The sequence below is a fragment of the Hyaena hyaena genome, unplaced genomic scaffold (genome assembly GCF_003009895.1).
Source record: "Hyaena hyaena isolate Hyena2069 unplaced genomic scaffold, ASM300989v1 scaffold_254, whole genome shotgun sequence".
Classification (NCBI taxonomy): domain Eukaryota; kingdom Metazoa; phylum Chordata; class Mammalia; order Carnivora; family Hyaenidae; genus Hyaena; species Hyaena hyaena.
The window spans coordinates 760,575-778,059 of NW_024080890.1; the positions used below are offsets into that span (position 1 = coordinate 760,575).

Sequence of the window (17,485 nt, forward strand, 5' to 3'; positions counted from 1 at the left end):
TTAAAAAATCCATTCCTCTTCCACTTAATATAAAACCTTTTCCTTCTTCTGATTTCAAGCAGCTAGTCATCTCCCCTTGTCCACTCAGCAAGCGCTGGGGTCGTGGCTTCCCTTGTCCGCCATTCCCTTCTTCCTTGAATGTCTTGATCATGTTTGTAGATGATTCTTTCAATACTCTGATGTCAAGGTTGTTTGTGTTTCTCAACTCCAGAGATACTCATCTCTACACTGTGAATAATCCAGTCTTGCAGCCACACCCGGCCTTTGTTCAGCCTCTGAAATGGCAGAGCTGCTGCAGCACTCAGGCACATGTTCTCTCTGTTCCTTCTCCTCTCCCCTTGCCCCCGTAAGCCTGCTGACAGCTCCTGCTCCTCACACTTCTCTTCTCTCCCCTCCTGATCACCCGCCACTCTTCCTGGCTTACCTCCTGTCTTGCTTCCCTGGACCCCCCTGGGGAACATACCAGGGTTTCTATTTGCCCGTCGGCAGCCGCGGGTCCCCCCCGCCATTTCCCGATGCTCCGGCCTTGGGCCTGCCATTCCCTCCTCCTGTCCTGCGGCCCGGGCTGCTCAGCGATGCTTGAGAAGGCTCCCAGCGCAGCCATGCCGTTTCACCCCTTCCTGGTCTGAAGCCGGGCTCCTCTGTGTCCTCACCAGTCTCCACTTCGGTCTTCAGAGTGGCTAGGTCAGACTGCAGCCTCTCTGTGACCTTGACCACTTGGCTGTTCCTCGGTCCTCTGCAGGTATGTTCCCAGCAGGTGGCTTTCCTTCCTGCGCCGCAGGGAGCATTGGGGGTAGGGGTGTGACCTTACTTATGGTGGCCGCTTCCTTCATGCCCACCTGCCCTCTTCCTTCTCTGTGCGTCAGAGGAAGCCATGCCTTCTGGGCTTTTTGGGTGAGTGGCCCTCCCGCCCCTGGTTTTGACTAGCTGCCCTCTGGGGTTTTGCTCAGCTGGTCGTCCTCTGTTGCTTCGACACTTTCAGACTCTCCCTCTCTGCTGGCGCCTCACAGCCTTTTTGCTCCCGTTTGTGCTGTGCCCCTTCATCAGGGCCCCTCTGTCCGCTCTGCTGGAGTTCAGTGGCCTGGGGTTTACCTGACCGGACGTGACACCCTGCCCGGCACGGAGGGTGCGGCTCACGTTGCCTTGTCCTCTTGCTTCCTCTGGAGGTCCCGTGGGCCCTGTGGGCTGTGGCCGTGTCACGGACGCCCTCCTGTGGGGCCCGGAGGGGTCTCTGGCGGCACACAGCCCCAGGGCGACAGTGAGGCGCTCTTGTGGCAGCGTCCTGTCCTCTCAGGTTGCGTCATTCTCACTTCTGGTTTATGTGCCTGTTTTGGGAAGACTTTTTTTTTTCTTTTTTAAATATAGTTTATTGTCAAGTTGGTTTCCATAAAACACCCCCCCGGTGCTCATCCCAAGTGCCCTCCTCCATGTCCATCCCCCGTTTTCCCCTCCCACCCCTCCATCAACCCTCAGTTTGTTCTCAGTATTTAAGAGTCTCTTATGGTTTGCCTCCCTCCCTCTCCTTAACTATTTCCCCCTCCCCCCCCCACGGTCCTCTGTTAAGTTTCTCCTGAACCACCTATGAGTGAAAACATATGGCATCTGTCCTTCTCTGCCTGACTTATTTCACTTAGCATAACACCTTTGAGCTCCATCCATGTTGCTACACGTGGCCAGATTTCATTCTTTCCCGTTGCCATGTAGTATTCCATCGTGTAGATAAACCACATCTTCTTGATCCATTCGTCGGTTGATGGACCTTCAGGCTCTTTCCATGATTTGGCTATTGTTGAAAGTGCTGGTGTGAATGAACATTGGGGTCCATGTGCCCCTGTGCATCAGCACTCCTGTATTCCCCCTTGGGTAAATTCCTAGCAGTGCTATTGCTGGGAAGACCCTTTATTAACTCCAAATCTAGAAACTTCTGATGTCTGGTGGCCAGATGCACTGGCGGCTGCTGGGCCTCTCGAGGTGCTCTGTGCTGCCAGCAGGGTGGCCAGACTGGTCTGCTGCAGTGGTGTGTCTTGTAAGCCTTGGTATTCAGGCTCCAGGGGGTCGCCGTCCTGCCGCACCAGCCGGGACTGCATCCTCAGTGGGTATTTCTCACAGTCTCACACAACAGCCTCTCCGCCAGGCGCCCGTGTGCAGCCCGGGCCGACCCCACGCCAGGCTCCGTCAGCCAGGGCTGGGGCGGTCAGCACTGCCAGCTGCGGGCAAGCCCCTGGCAGGGCTTCCGTCCCCGTCTTCTACAGCACTTGTATTATCAGCCGGCAGTCAGGGCGTGCCAGGTCAGGAGCGCCCCGTCACCGCCGGCATCTGCTCCTGTCCTCCACCTCCGGCCTCAGGTCACGCGGGCGTGTGCGGGCAAGGTCTCTGCTGAGTCGGGGTTGCACCTGGGCCTTGGGACCTCAGAGGCCGGCGCGCACCGCGCTGGCGCTCAGCCTGGTGTGGACCCTGAGCCTCTCCTGGCAGGGCCCCGTCCCTCCCCGCCGCCGCAGCGTGCCACGGGTGTTGCTGTTGTTCCTGATAGTCAGGAGCTGGACAAACGAAAGTTTTGTTTCATGTGGGGGATCTGGATCAGGAATCAGGATAACTCCAGCCTTTATTTATTTTTTTTTTTTGTGCTGAATTTTCTCAGTAACTGATTGTCATTGCCTGTCCTTTATTAGGATTCTACTAATCCTATCAAACAGACCATGTGAGGCCTTTTAGCATCTTGTTATAGCTGCTGCTTAGGATCATTGAATGCGTTGCTGGAGGCCCTGGGGTGGAGGTGGCTCCCAGCTGGTGAAAGGAGACCTCAGGCAGGGCAAGCTGTTGGGAGACTGGGGCAGGGGGGAGGGGGTGAGAGGCATCTCCGTATTTCCCGAACAAAGACCGCCGGTTCTCCGCATAACGCTGTCCTCAGATTTGGGGTTCATCTGCAGGCCCCGTGAAGGGGGTGTGGTTACTCTGTACCAACTACAGGTTATCGACACGGCATGTTCCACAGTCAGGGCCCGGGGAGGATATGGTGTTTACAGTCAGGGAAGGCTGCAGAGGACAGAAGCTCCGCAAAGGTGTGTTTTGCCCAGGCACGTGGGGGACGGTTAGAGAAGCGCCTTAGCAGTAGGGGATGTACTTGGCCCTGCTACTTGAAAAAGTTGTCTGTTGGTCCATGTGACGACTTCCCAGTTGTCAGCAGCGCTTAGTCAGTGAGAAGTCTTGCACATGAAATCCTAGGTGCACAAATTTCCTCTGGTGCAGAACCAGCTTGTGAGCTCTCTAGAAAACCAGTTCATACTTTATGACCAAACTAGCATTATTCCGTCGTTGAACGGACGCAGCCCTGGGTGGCCGGAGCTGTATTTGCAGAGCTGAGCCTCTTGGAGTGATGATTTCCCATCCTAAGGACCAACGTGCTGATTTTTCCCGCGGAATCCCAATTTTCAAAGAAGAGAGAACTTGTCTTGGAAGGTCAGAGCCCAGACTGTACTTTGTAAAGATGATTCTAGAAGCATTTCCCCAAAATGTCATAGTGGCTGAGCTTTAGGGCTACACTTAGGACACTAAGCTTGGAGAGGGAACTCTGCAGGCACCACAGTGCACTCAGTGGATGCATTGCTCATCTCTCCCCCCTTTGCTGAAAACTTCTGGGTGCCACAGGCCGTGTCCAGCTCTGTTTTCCCAAGGCCTGATACACAGAAGATACTCAGTAAATGATGCTAAATGAACAAAGGATGCAAACATTCACTTTCTGGGTTATGGTTATACCTTTGTTGTAAAAACTCGTGCAAAATGTAACTGTGTGTTTGGGTGACCTGAAACCTTCAATAAGGAACAGCTTAATACCAGTTGAAAAGAAATCTTCAAACATGATTGGGTTTTCTTAATTATTACCAGTCAAACTTTATTTGTCCTAAGTAGTAGGAAAGTTATTATTTTTTTAATGTTTATTTTTGAGACAGAGAGAAACAGAGCATGAGCAGGGGAGGGGCAGAGAGAGAGAGAGGGAGACACAGATTCCGAAGCAGGCTTCAGGCTCTGAGCTGTCAGCACACAGCCCGGCCCAGGGCTCGAACTTGTGAACTGAGAGATCATGACCTGAGCCTAAGTCGGATGCTTAACAGACTGAACCCCCCAGACACCCTGGCATGTTACAATGTATTATTATTAAGGACATTACAACATATTTCTAGGATGTTGGTCAATGGTTAAATATTTTGAAGAGGAACATATGTTTGAGGACAAAATCTTAGATTATGTTCAAATTCCTTAGAATTGGCAGCATTTCCAGATATTAACAAAGGTCAATCAGGCTTCTAAACTGCTTCTTCCTTTTGGGGTCTGGGAACTGCTGTGTATTCTTTTTCAGCAGAAGAGCTTTCAGCCACAAAATGTTAACATTCAGTGAATTAGTAAAATACTAAGTTATCAATAGGTAGGTGGTAGTTTGAATATAATCTTGATTCTTCTGAAAGGCATTTTTAGGGTTTCAACCTATCCAGTTTGATCATTCTATGTACTTTTTTTTAAAAAAAAAACAATCTATATTTTGGCATTTTCATTAAGAAAAAAAATAATGTGATATTTTAATAAACATATGAGCAAAGGAGATCATCAGGCAGTACACAAAGGAAACACTGGCAAGCTTCATAAATATGGAAAAAGAATCTTGGCTTCAATCATAATGCAAATTATAACCATAATGAGATAACTTCATTCTATCTCATTGAAAAAAAAAATTTGTGTCTGACAGTTAAGAGCTGTGGAGAGTGTGAGTCCAGAGCCAGCTTACACCTATCCACTGCTCGTGGGAGGGGAATGAAGGCAGGGGGCAGCATCTGTTGAGGTTACTATGCTTATGCCTGGGACAGGAAATCCACCTTTGCATACGTACTCCAGAAAGAGTTTCAGCTATAAACACTAGGATCCTAGTGCATTTGTAATAGCACATACTAAGAATTAACTAAACCTTTGTCAGCTGGAGGATAGGAAAATAGAGTGTGATCAATTCATGTGAAAATACTATACAAGTCAGCGTAGACAAGTATCTCAGAGTGTGTGGAATATCATGGTATGGTGCCACCGACACTGATACAGGGATTGTCAGGCTCTGCACATGTGCTGTCTAGAAGTACGGGGCTGTGTCATTTGGCAAACGGAGGTGCTGGCGCTCCCGTCCATAAGGTATGCATTTAGTTCACAAAGGGGATTTGACAATGATGATAAGATTTTCTTTCTTAACCAAGGAGGCGGGTATTGTGTTGTTCTTTTATATCTTTTCTCAGCCTTTAATGCTACACAGTAGATAAAAATTAATTTATAGACATTTGGTTAGGGTTATATACACGGATTTTTAGGTTTTAACTTGATAAGGGGGAACAGAATCTAAAACAGGCAGATTATGTAATTACTGTACTTATTTAAAAAAACAACCACCAAACAATCCTAATATGTGTATGGAACCACAAAAGACCCTGAATAGCCAAAGTGACCTTGAATAAGAAAAGTAAAGCTGGAGGCATCGCAATTCCAGATTTCAAGTTATGTTACAAAGCTGTAGTGACCAAAACAGAATGGTACTAATACAAACATAGACATGAAGAATGGAACAGAATAGAAGATCCAGAAATGAACCCACAATTATATGGTCAATTCATCTTTGACAGAGCAGGAAAGAATATCCAGTGGAAAAAAAGACAGTCTATTCAACAAATGGTGTTGGAAAAACTAGACAGCAACATGCAAAAGGATGAAACTGGATCACTTTCTTACACTATAAATATAAATTCAAACTGTATGAAAGACCTAAAAGGGAGACAGGAAATCATAAAAACCCCAGAGGAGAACATAGTTAGTGAGGTCTCTGACATCAGCAGTAGCAACTTCTTTCTGTTCTTTCTGGATATCTCACCAGAGGCAAGGGAAACAAAGCAAAAGCAAACTGTTGGGACTTCATGAAGACAAAAAGCTTCAGCACAGCAAAGGAAACCAACAAAACTAAAAGGCAACCTACCTAATGGGAGAAAATATTTGGAAATGACATGTCTGATAAAGGGTTAGTATCCAAAATATATAAAGAACTAATAGAACTTACCACCCAAAAAACAATCCAATGAAAAAATGGGCAGAAGGCATGAACAGGCATTACTCTCCTAAGACATCCAGATGGCCAACAGACACTTGAATAGTTGCTCAATGTCACTCATCATCAGGGAAATGCAAATCCAAACCACAATGAGCTACCACCTCACACCTGTCAGAATGACTAAAGTCAACAACATAAGAAACAAGTAATGTCAAGGATGTGGGGAAAAGGGAACCCTATTCCACTGTTGGTAGGAATGCAAACTGGTGCAGCCACTCTGGAAAACAGTATGGAGTTTCCTCAAAAAGTTAAATATAGAGCTACCCTAAGATCCAGCAATTGTATTACTAGGTATTTACCCAGAGGATACAAAAATACTGATTCAAGGGGGTACATGCACCCCATCGTTTATACCAGCATTATTTACAATAGTCAGACTATGGAAGCTCCCAAATGTCCATCGTCTGATGAATCAATAAAGAAGATGTGGTATGTATTGGGCGCCTGGGTGGCTTAGTCGGTTGAGCGTCCGACTTTCACTTAGGTCATGATCTCGTGGTTCGTGGGTTCGAGCCCTGCGTCGGGCTCTGTGCTGACTGCCAGTTCAGAGCCTGGAGCCAATTTCGGAATCTGTGTCTCCCTCTCTCTCTGACCCTCCCCTGCTCACGCTGTCTCTCTCTCTCTCTCTCCTAGAAATAAATAAAAAATATTAAAAAAAAAAAAAAGATGTGGTATGTATGTATCCATGTATGTGTGTATCTATATATACATATTTGTGTGTGTGTGTGTGTGTATATATATAGATGTCTATATATATAAAATAAATATATATAGGTATCTATATACATAAAATGGAATCTTATTCAGAATTAAGAAAGAATGAAATCTTGCCATTTGCAACGATATGGTTGGCTCTAGAGAGTATTATGCTAAGTGAAATAAGTCAGAGCAAGACAAGTATCATACCTGGCTAATATATGTGGAATTTAAGAAACAAATGAGCAAAGCGGAAAAAAAGAAGCAAAGGAAGAAACAGCCTCTTAATTAGAGAGAACACACTGCTGGTTACCAGTATCTATGTTGGGAGTCCTCTACCCACTGGCTTCTGTGCAGCGTGTGGTCTGAAGTGTCTGCTTGTATTGCTCTGCCATTTGCTTCTCTCTCAACATTTGCAGTCTTTTGTAAGCATTTTATTGCTCATTGTTCCTTAGCATTACTTGATGGTGCTAATTTGGCTACTTTTGATTTTAATCCAGATGACCAGTTGTGGTTTTTGTTTCCAGAGGTTATGCCTTTTTGTTTTTTATTGTTGGGTTGTTTTGAAGTCCTGGGTGTGGCTGTTCTTTGTTATCTCCAGTTGTCATTTCTTTTAAGAGGAGTGAGATAGTTCAGGAGTGTCACCTTTACTTCTGATGACTCAGCCTCATCTGTCCCTCAGTCAGGAGGGCTTCCTGACTTCTTACCAGGCCCATCTGTTCAGCCCCAGGCCTGGGAAAGCTGGGTGGAGAGAAGGTCCTTTTTTTTGAAAGAGAGTTTCTTGTGGTGCTTTTGTGCCATTTCAGGGTTGCCAGTATCTTTATTGTAGCCTTGATTTCAGTCCTTACTCTGTCAATGTCAGATGTGCCTACGGTTCCCAAGACCACGGAGACTGCAGGGTGCCCTGGAAGCCTGTCTGTCTGTTTGTAGCCAGTCTTCTGCTTGGCTTTGTGGAAGGAAGCAGAATTTGCCTACCTTTTTATGTCACTGGAGGGAAGTCGGACTCCTGGTACTACAGTAGTTTGGGAAATGACATTTACTTTTAATGCCTCAGTGCCAGAAGAGTCGACTCTGCATTTTGTCTTGACTTTGCAGTCGGAAATCTGATACATTATTTGCAAAATATTTGTGATTAGAGTAGAAATCTTGGAACAGAAAGTTTTCTGGGTTTGTTGTTTGCTAAGTCCTGTGTGACCTTGGAGAAGTCTCTGGTCTTCTGTGGGATGCAGCCTGGCAATGACATGAGGTCACTGCAATTACCTTTGTTCCATTTTAGCTGCTTCTGGATGGCTGATTTTGACCAAAGATGAATTTTAAAGGTATTTATCAATATTACGAATTGTTTTTGCCACCTTAAAGTTACATGGTAGTCAGTGGGGCATTTCAACTGACTGTATTTCCTGGAACTTGCCCCGTATTCCAGCTATCACTCAGGTGTTCATTTTGCCTTTTAAGATTTAAAGATTAGCTAGCTTTAAAAAAAAAAAAAGATCAGCTAGCTTATTTTCATTCTCTAAGGCAGGGGCCACAAACTTACCTGTAAAGGGTGGGACAGAAAGGACTTGTGGCTTTGTGCGCCATACCATCTGTGTGGCAGTGACTCAGCCCCGCTGTCGTAGCCTGGGAGCGGCAAGGACAGTGCATTTAATTTTAGGGAATTCCGACAACCTGTGTCGGTGATCTGAAAAAAGAACTCTCTTCTTAGAATCCTGGATTAGAGGCCTCAGAAAGTTCTAGGTAAAGTGCTCAATTTTCCTCATGAATACAGCATGAACCACTCTTAGTAACTCATTAAATAGATTCCTAGTGAATAGGCTTTGGATATGTGTAAAATTTTGTGGGAAACCTTGAAAGGATTTGCAAGTTTGGCTCATCTTGTGGCCAGTGAGAAGGCAGAGGGCTGTAATCTGAGAACGGAGCATCACGGCCCTGGAGGGTGCCAGCCCAGTGTTGTCTTCCTGAACGTGGTGGCGTTACTCTGACTTGGAAGATGCCTGTGGAAGTACGGGGCGAGCACGGCCTGTCTCTGCACGCTGTGCCCTGCTCGGGCTCCCAGCCACTGGCGTTGGCTCACTGTCCACACTGAAACCGTGTGCTTCCGGGGTCTCAGGTCCTGCAGCAGGCTGCGTGGCTGCAAACACGCATGAGTTGCAGAGCTTAGAAACCAACTCTTTTAACAGGAAACTAGTAAACATTTTCTGTGGCACGCATGTGTGCGTGTACCACAGTTTGTTTAATCAGTCCCTTGTTAATGGACTGACTCTCTGTTTTCTTCTGCTTCCGGCTCCAGCAAGTCTTGGCCTGACACCGTTACCGATCCCGTCCGTCTTTAAAATGTTGACGTATTGCTTAGTATGGCAGTTTTGCAGTGGTTCTGATTTTTTTAAAAGTTTGCAGTACAATACATTACAAAAGCCTTGTTTACTGAACGTTTGGCACCCCTTACGTTTGCACCCCAAGCAAGTGCCGTACTCTCTGTACCCTGGTGGGCCCTGCCGGGTAAATATTCCGTCGTATGCTGGCATCGCAGGCCGTCTTTGTGGACTCTGGACGCTGTTCTCTCTTCCTGAAGAGAAGGAGTGTGTGTCCTGGCAGGTGGCCAGCTTTCCCGGCTCTTCAGCTCTGGCTCCTGCGTGACCAGCAAACTCTGTGCGCCGTCCATGGCTTTCCAGCCCCTGCTGCTCGCGGGACCTCTTCGGGGCTGCCTTGTGGGGACGCAGTCCGTGCTGCTGGCCGTGGCCGGGCCGGTTTGGCCCCACGCGGTAGTGCTCCCCGAGCTGTGTCCCCGCCTGCCTGCGCTCGCTCCTCCCCGCCTGTGCTCTGCTCGCTGCAGCACCCCTAACTCCCTCTGTGTCTCTGTGTGGGGCCTCTCTCTATCAGCCTGAGCTGCCCCATGTCCCCTGAATGGCACCATTTGATTGTCACCATTTCATTTTTTGTGAGTTCTAGGTTCTCCTTTGAATGGGCTGGCCATTTATAATACTCAGTAGCTCCTTTATCTTGTTTCTTAAATTTATTGCTATATTTTTCTTAATATTTATTTTTATTTTTGAGAGAGAATGTGTGCAAGTGGGGGAGGGGCAGAGAGAGAGGTGACAGAGGATCTGAGTGAGGCAGGCTTCGTGCAGACCGCAGAGAGCCCGACACGGGGCTCAGACTCACAAACTGTGAGATCACGACCTGAGCCGAAGTTGGACACTTAACCAACTGAGCTGCCAAGGCGCCCCTCTTTTTGTATTTTCTATACCTACTAAACATACCCATTTTCTGTTCTGCGATTGACACTTCTAGTATGTGACAGTTCTTTTTTTAAAATTCTGGCGCTCTCTGCTCTTATTTGTGAGGTCGTGTTTTTCATGGCTTTTGTGATTTTTGTTATGAACTCACATTTGTTAGTACTGTATTTGTGGGAATTCTTTGAAGACCAGGTTGAGGATTCTATCCTAGCTCTCTTTGTATTAAAATTATTGGCTTGTGGATTTTCAGGCCATCCACAAAGCGTGAGTGAACCCATGCCCAGCCGGACAGCTCAGTCTCCCCTGGTTTTCTGCGGGGCTCTGGGACCTGAGGCCCTGTCATCTGAGGCCCTTCCTTCCATCCCGTTGCACAGAGCCACTCCGCTGCACCACGGCTGTGTGTTTCTGGAGTCTACCCTCACGCCTCCCTGAATTTGCACTCTCACCGAGTTCCTGGTCAGGGGTAGTTTCCCTGCACTGTTGCAAGCTCATCCATTCTTTCAGGGGTTTGCAGATTCTTTGTGTAGCCTTTTTATTTTTATTTTTTAAATTGCTTTGCAATGTGAGGTTTTGGGATCTCTATTCTGCAGTATTGTTAGAAATCTGCCTGGTGGTTTTCCAGTTTTCATTAGACTCTAACTTAACAGTTGTGGTCAGTTCTTAAGATAGCTTCTAAGATCCTGATTAACTCTGGATGCTGTCTTTTCTGTTGTTAGGACTGGGGTTATGGCATTCTTCATCTCTTGTGCTGTGGATTAAACACGTTGTATGGCCTGAGTGTGCTACCCCGATATTGTGGATAATTTTCAGCGAATGAAAGATAGGTTTAAGCAGCTGGACGGAACTGTTAGAACACAGCACACGTGAATTGCAGGTTGCCTGTGTGTAAGCGCAGGACTGGTAGTAAAAGAGAGGACTATGTAAATCTGGTCTTGAGGCTTCCTGTGGGACCCTCTCTGCAGTCGTGTCCCGCAATTATGTGCACTTTCCAAAGGTGGTTTTAGGTGCCCCTGTTGCCGGAGCGTCCCAGTTTCCCGTGGCGTCCTGGGGACCCACACCCCGTTACAGTGCCTGTCGCCTAGCTCGTAGAGCAGGACCCCTGCGGTGCTCACCAGGAGGCGTGTTGGGGGCGAGACTCCACGTGGGGCAGCACCTCAACCTGTCTTCTCTACGTTTCAGGTTACTGCTGATGGCGCTGTACAACGTGAGCATCAACCTGAGAGGCCTCAAGTACATCAGCGAGAGCCCGGGCTTCATCCCGCTGCTCTGGTGGCTCCTGAGTGGTGAGGACAGGGGGTCCCCCTCGCAGCTTCTCCTCTAGCCTGGGCGCCTGCTCCTCTGGCTGGAGGAGGGTGTAAGGGCGGGATGGAGGGTCTGAGGAAATTAGCATTTCTTTAAAGACAGCTTTCAAATTAGAGAGAGCTCAGTGGGGTGCTGGGTGATTCCTGCTTCTGCTTCTGGAGCATGGCTCTCGGGTTGTGATTCTGTGCCACAAAGAGAAAGTATCTTATAAAACAGCTGGCAGAGGGCATTCACCCATCCCTTTCTCTGCGGGCAGTGCAGTGACGAGTGTGTTGTCTGGGGCTCCGAATGTCAGGGAAAGAATCGGGGGGCGAGGGGGAAGGAAATCCGAGAGCTTGCAGCCCTGAAGTTACATTTGTATTATGTGTATGTGGGGTTGTTGTTTTCTTTGAAATAAAATCTCCGTCCACTCTCTTTGTGTAGTTAACCTACACTGTTGTATTAGTCTCCGCTGTATAATATAGCCATTCAACAATTCTGCGTGTTACTTCGCGCTCGTCATGATAAATGTACTCTTGATCCCTTTCACCTGTTCCTCCCACGCCCCCACCCACCTTCCCTCTGGTGACCACCAGTTTGTTCTCTATAGTTAAGAGTCTGTTTCTTGGTTTGTCTCTCTCTGTCCCCTTTGTTTGCTTGTTTTGTTTCTTAAATTCCACTTAATTGTGAGAGAATCATATGATACTTGTCTTACTGTGACTGGCTCATTTCACTTATCATTATACTCTCTAGATCCATTCGTGTCATTGCAGATAGCAAGATTTGATTCGTTTTATGGCTGAGTAATATTCCATTATATGTATACATCTTCTTTATCCATTCAATAGATGAAGCAGCTTGGATGGCTTCTATAATTTGGCTATTATAGATTATGCTGCAGTATACATAGGGATACATATATCCTTTCAAATTAGCGATTTCATATTCTTTGGGTAAATAACCAGTAGTGTGATTACTGGATCATAGGGTAGATCTATTTTTAACTTTTTGAGGAACCTCCATACTGTTTTCCAGAGTGGCTGCACCAGTTCGCATTCCCAGCAATAGTATATGAGGGTTCCCCTTTCTCTGCATCCACACCAATCCTGTTATTTCTTGTGTTGTTGATTTTAGCCATTCTGACAGGTATCTCGTGGTTTTGACTTGCATTTCCCTGATGATGAGTGATGTTCAGCATCCTTTCATGTACCTGTTAACCATCTGGATGTCCTCTTTAGAGAAATGCCTGTTCCTGTCTCCTGCCTATTTTTTAATTGGATTGTTTGTTTTTTGGGTGTTGAGTTTTGTAAGTTCTTTACATATTTTCGATTCTTGCCCTTTACCAGACCTGTCATTTGTGAATGTCTTCTCCTGTTCTGTAGGTTACCTTTTTATTTTGTTGGTTTTGCTTGCTGTGCAAGAGCTTTTTATTTTGATGAAGTCCCAACAGTTTATTTTTGCTTTTGTTTTTCTTGCCTCAGGAGACACATATAGAAAAATGTTGTGGCCAGTGGTCTGACCTCCAAGTTAACCTAAAATTTTGTCCCAATCTGTTCTTCATAGCTTTTATTTTATTTATTTTAATGTTTATTTATTTTGAGAGAGAGCGCACATGCACGTGTGCACCAGTGGGAGTGAAACAGACAGAGGGAGAGAGAGGGTCCCAAGCAGGCTTCAACACTGAGGCCTGATGTGGAGCCCAGTCTCATGAAGTGTGAGATCATGACCTGAGCTGAAATAGAGTCGGATGCTTAACTGACTGAGCCACCCAGGTGTCACCATCATAACTTTTAACGCTGTGTGTTTAGTAGGTACATATTTCACTCAAGTATGCAAAAATGGACTTTCCTTATTTTTTCATTACTTAGGTCAGTCTCTGCTTGAGCTTCAGTTCCACTTGCTGGTGAATGCTTATTTTTGTAGTAGCGTTTTGGAGGTATAATTGACATGCAATAAACTGCACACATTTAAAGCAAACAATTGATAAGTTTTGATATAAATATACACCTGTAAAATAAACCAGTACCACAGTATAGATAGTGAACATGACCCCATCACCCCCAAGAGGTACCTTGTACTACTTGGTGGTCCCTCCCTCCTATCCCCCCGCTCCTCTCTTCCCAGACACACATGCACCCCCTTTTTGCACTATAGTTTTCATCTTCCACTGGTTTATATTCTTGGAATCCTACATCTTGAATTCTGCTTTGCCTAGCTTCTCATTCAACATAATTATTTTGAGATCCATCCATATTGTTATTGTGGACTGATAGTTGATTGCTTTTTATTGCTAAATAGTATTCTGTGATGTGGGTATGCTACAGTTGATAGACATTTGGGTTGTCTACAGATTTTGGCTATTACAAATAAAACTGCTATGAACATTCTAATATGTCTTTGTATGGATATATGTTTTCGTTTCTTTTGGGTAAATACCTAGGAGTAGAATGTCTGGGTGTATGGTAGGTGTATACTACCATTTTGCTCATCCCCCAGCAGCGTGTTATCTGCATGTCCTTGTCAGTGGTCGGGTGGTCTCTCTGTTTAACTTTAGACCCCCCAGCAGGGGTGTAGAGGCACCTTACTGTGGTCTTAATTTGCATTTTTGTTATGACTAATGATGTTGAACACATTTCCTGTCCATCTATCTTCTCTGATAAGGTATTTTTTCATATCTTTTGCCCATTAAAAAAAAAATGGGTTGTTTTAATTGAGTATCGAGAGTTCTTTGTTTATTCTGGATGCAAATCCTTTGTCAGATACGTGGTTTGCAAATGTTTTCTCCTAGTCTGTGGCTTGTCTTTTCATTTTCTTTTTCTTTTTAATTTTTAATGTTGTATTTATTTCTGAGAGAGAGAGACAGCATGAGCAAGGGAGGGTCAGAGAGAGAGGGAAACACAGAATCTGAAACAGGCTCCAGGCTCTGAGCTAGCTGTCAGCACAGAGCCCAACACGGGGCTCGAACCCACTAACCGTGAGATCATGACCTGAGCCGAAGTTGGATTTAAACGACTGAGCCACCCAGGTGCCCCTGTTTTTCATTTTCTTAAAAGCATTTTCAAAGGATGGAAGTTCTTAATTTTGATGAAGTTTAACTTGTTCTTTTTCTTTTATGAATTGGGCTTTTGGTGTAGAATTCTTTGTCTAATTCAAGGTCACATAAATTTTAAATTTGTTTACCTTTTTTGTTCTCTAATGTTTTATTTACTTTTGAGAGAGCGTAAGCAGGGGATGGATAGAGAGAGGGGGACAAAGAACCTGAAGCAGGCTCTGCGCTGACAGCAGCAAACCCATTTGTGGGGCTTGAACTCGCAAGCCGTGAGATCATGACCTGAGCTTAATTAAGTTGGACGCTCAACCGACTGTGCTGCCCAAGTGTCCCTAAATTTGTTTTCTTTTAATAGTTCTAAAGTTTTGAGTTTTACATTTATGTCTGTGATGCATTTTGGAATAATATTTGTATGTGGGAAGCGGTGAGAATCCCAGTTCTTGTTTTATGTAAGGCTGCTTGGTTGGCATAATGCCATTTGTTATGAAGGCTGCTTTCTACACCAGATTGCCTCTCATCTTTGTTGAAGATCACATGACAGTATATGTGAGGCTGTGGTTTTGGACTTGCTATTCTGTTCTATGGATCCATTTTTGTCTTTATGCCAATATCATACTCTATAATAAATCTTAACATCAGGCACTGTAAATCCTCCAACACTGTTCTGGTTTTTCAAAGTTTGTCCCACTATTTCTACATTCTTTTCATTTTCAGATAATTCGAGAAATCAGCATGTCACTTTCTACCCAAAAAAATCCTGTTGGAATTTTTATTGGGATTATGTTAACTGACATTTCATTTGCGGAGAATTGGCATTTTAGCAGTATTGTGCCTTCCAATCCATGAACATAGTATATATATCCATTTACGTAGTTATTGTTGGGAAACAGAGGTCTTTCATGTTTCTTTATATCTTAAGAACAGAGGAACTGACCTCCTTTGTTCCTGGCTGTCTTTGCAAGGATGCTTGTATGGTGAACACCCTTAGTAGGTAGAGATACTCTCTCTGTTCAGAGCAGAGGGTGGGTTTGTTTACAAGCATGCAGTAAGGGTAATGCTTCCCTCTAGGGCAAAGGTCAGGTAGGTTTACTACCCGTTACGAAAGATCTGGGGTTCCTTCTGTGTAACGAACCCATGGCCTGTTCATGGTGCTGTGGAACTGGGTCTCACTGACCTGGCCCACATGAGGATGTGGCCGTTGGCTAGTGAGTAATGCACTCCTTTGTCTTGGACTCAGGGTCTTGTGTCTCTCCTGCTAACACCCGTGAAACCACAGTCTGCTGACCCGTTAGGTGGCAAGTAGGATAAAACACTAGACTTCCTTAGTCTTCAGGGCCGTGTTTTACATTGCATGGTAACTCCTAGCCCCTGGGGTTGGATGCTTGACCAGACAGCTTTTTTCTCTGGAGAGTGTGAACTAAAGGACCATAGACCCAAGGGTGTATCCTGGACCTGACCTGTCAGGTACCTGTCCAGTCCAGTTGTCATGGGCACATGATGCCCACAGTGCCAGCTGGAGGGGGAGGGGTGGTGACAGGGGAACAATAATTAGAGTACCTAATGCTTTTTGAGTGCCAGTCACTGTTTTAAGTGCTTTACACATATTCCCAGATTTCGTTTTCTAAATGCCATTTATAAGGCAAATACTGTAATTTCTCTTTTATAGATGAGGCATCTAAAGGCCCATAAAGGTGAAGTGACTTGTTCAAGGTCATATAGCCGCTGAGTGGAAACCCTGTCAGGTGGCCTCCAGGCTCTTTCTCGTGGCCACCGGGTTGGACTGCTGTTTTGCAGAAGCACCTCAGACGTGGAAGCCCAGTTCTGGGTGCTTCCCACCCTTACCTGCCTGTCCTGGACACAGGTGTCTTGAAATCAGATGCCTCTCTCTTTTTAAGCTAGCACCTTCTGTCTGCTGTTTACTTCTTCAAAGGAGGGCCTTTGTGGAATGTTCTCCAGAGTCCTGTTTAGCAGTGATGTTCCAGAAATTGTCTGCAGCTGAGTGAGAACCATTGGGTCTGAATTTAATTTATACAGCTGTCTAGGCACGAGCAGCCTGAGTGTCCCTGAGACTCACTGGAGATGGTGCTCTTTGACCTGGATAGACTGTTCTGCTTAAACGGTCGATCGTGTCCAGGAGGAGACCATGGTGAAGTTGTCTTAATACCACTTTTCCCCATGGTGGCATCAGGCCTTCTTGTCCATGAAGACCATCGTTCTTTTGACACAGCACAACCCAAACCCTAGTAAATCTTTTATAAAATCATTTTGCCTGATACCTTTAGAGCTGTTATCACAGTCAAACAAAGACAAGGTCTCATAAACCCAGGACGTTTGACCCCCGAATTATTTATGGAATTACTTCAGCTTAAAAATTGAAATTTGTTGGAGTACCTGGGTGGCTCAGTTGGTTGAGTGTCCAACTTCGGCTCAGGTCATAGTCTCGCAGTTTGTGGGTTTAAGCCCTGTGTCAGGCTCTGTGCTGACGCTCAGAGCCTGGAACCTGCTTCTGATTCTGTGTCTCCCTCTCTCTCTGCCCCTCCCCTCCTGGTAGTGCTCTGTCTCTCTCTCTCAAAAATAAATAAACATTAAAAAAAATCTTAAATTGAAATTTGTTATAGAATCTGGTGTATATTATAATAAGGTGAATATATATTTTATTATAGAACAGGAAGATAGGAAGAAAAATAGTTCCCTGAAAAGTAATCCATGCTTCCTTGGTAGTATGATTGTGGTAGTGTGGTTGTCAGAATTCTTGACTCCTGTAACTGCTTAGAGCTAGGACAGAACCTGAAAACCGGCTTATTCTATCCCTTTGTTTTTCAGGTAGATCTGCTCTGTGAAAATATACTAGACAAATAAAAGTCTGTTCTAGTTGTTAGAAGATTTAGGAAAATAGATTTCATTACTTCTCTTAATAATTGTGTCCTACTGTTTTCAGCTCTCCAGTTGGGAGATTTGGTGTATTTTGAAGATGTCAGCTTTGGATGTATTTGACTCAGATTAGAATTGCAGCTTTTCTACTTAGGAATTTACCTAACCTCTTAGAATTCTACTTTTCTGTTCTGCAAGATGAAAATTTCTACCTCAAGGGTG

General features: G+C 45.4%; 1 protein-coding gene across 2 annotated transcripts in view; it reads left to right on the forward strand.

The window, feature by feature from the left end:
• Positions 1–17,485, forward strand: part of LOC120240693 (heat shock transcription factor 2 binding protein) — a 94,193-nt gene that overhangs the window by 42,369 nt on the left and 34,339 nt on the right. For both annotated transcript variants that reach the window (XM_039245513.1, XM_039245514.1), the window contains exon 8: positions 11,242–11,345. In XM_039245513.1, the coding sequence (XP_039101444.1) occupies positions 11,242–11,345 (104 nt within the window). The remainder of the gene's footprint in view (positions 1–11,241; positions 11,346–17,485) is intronic.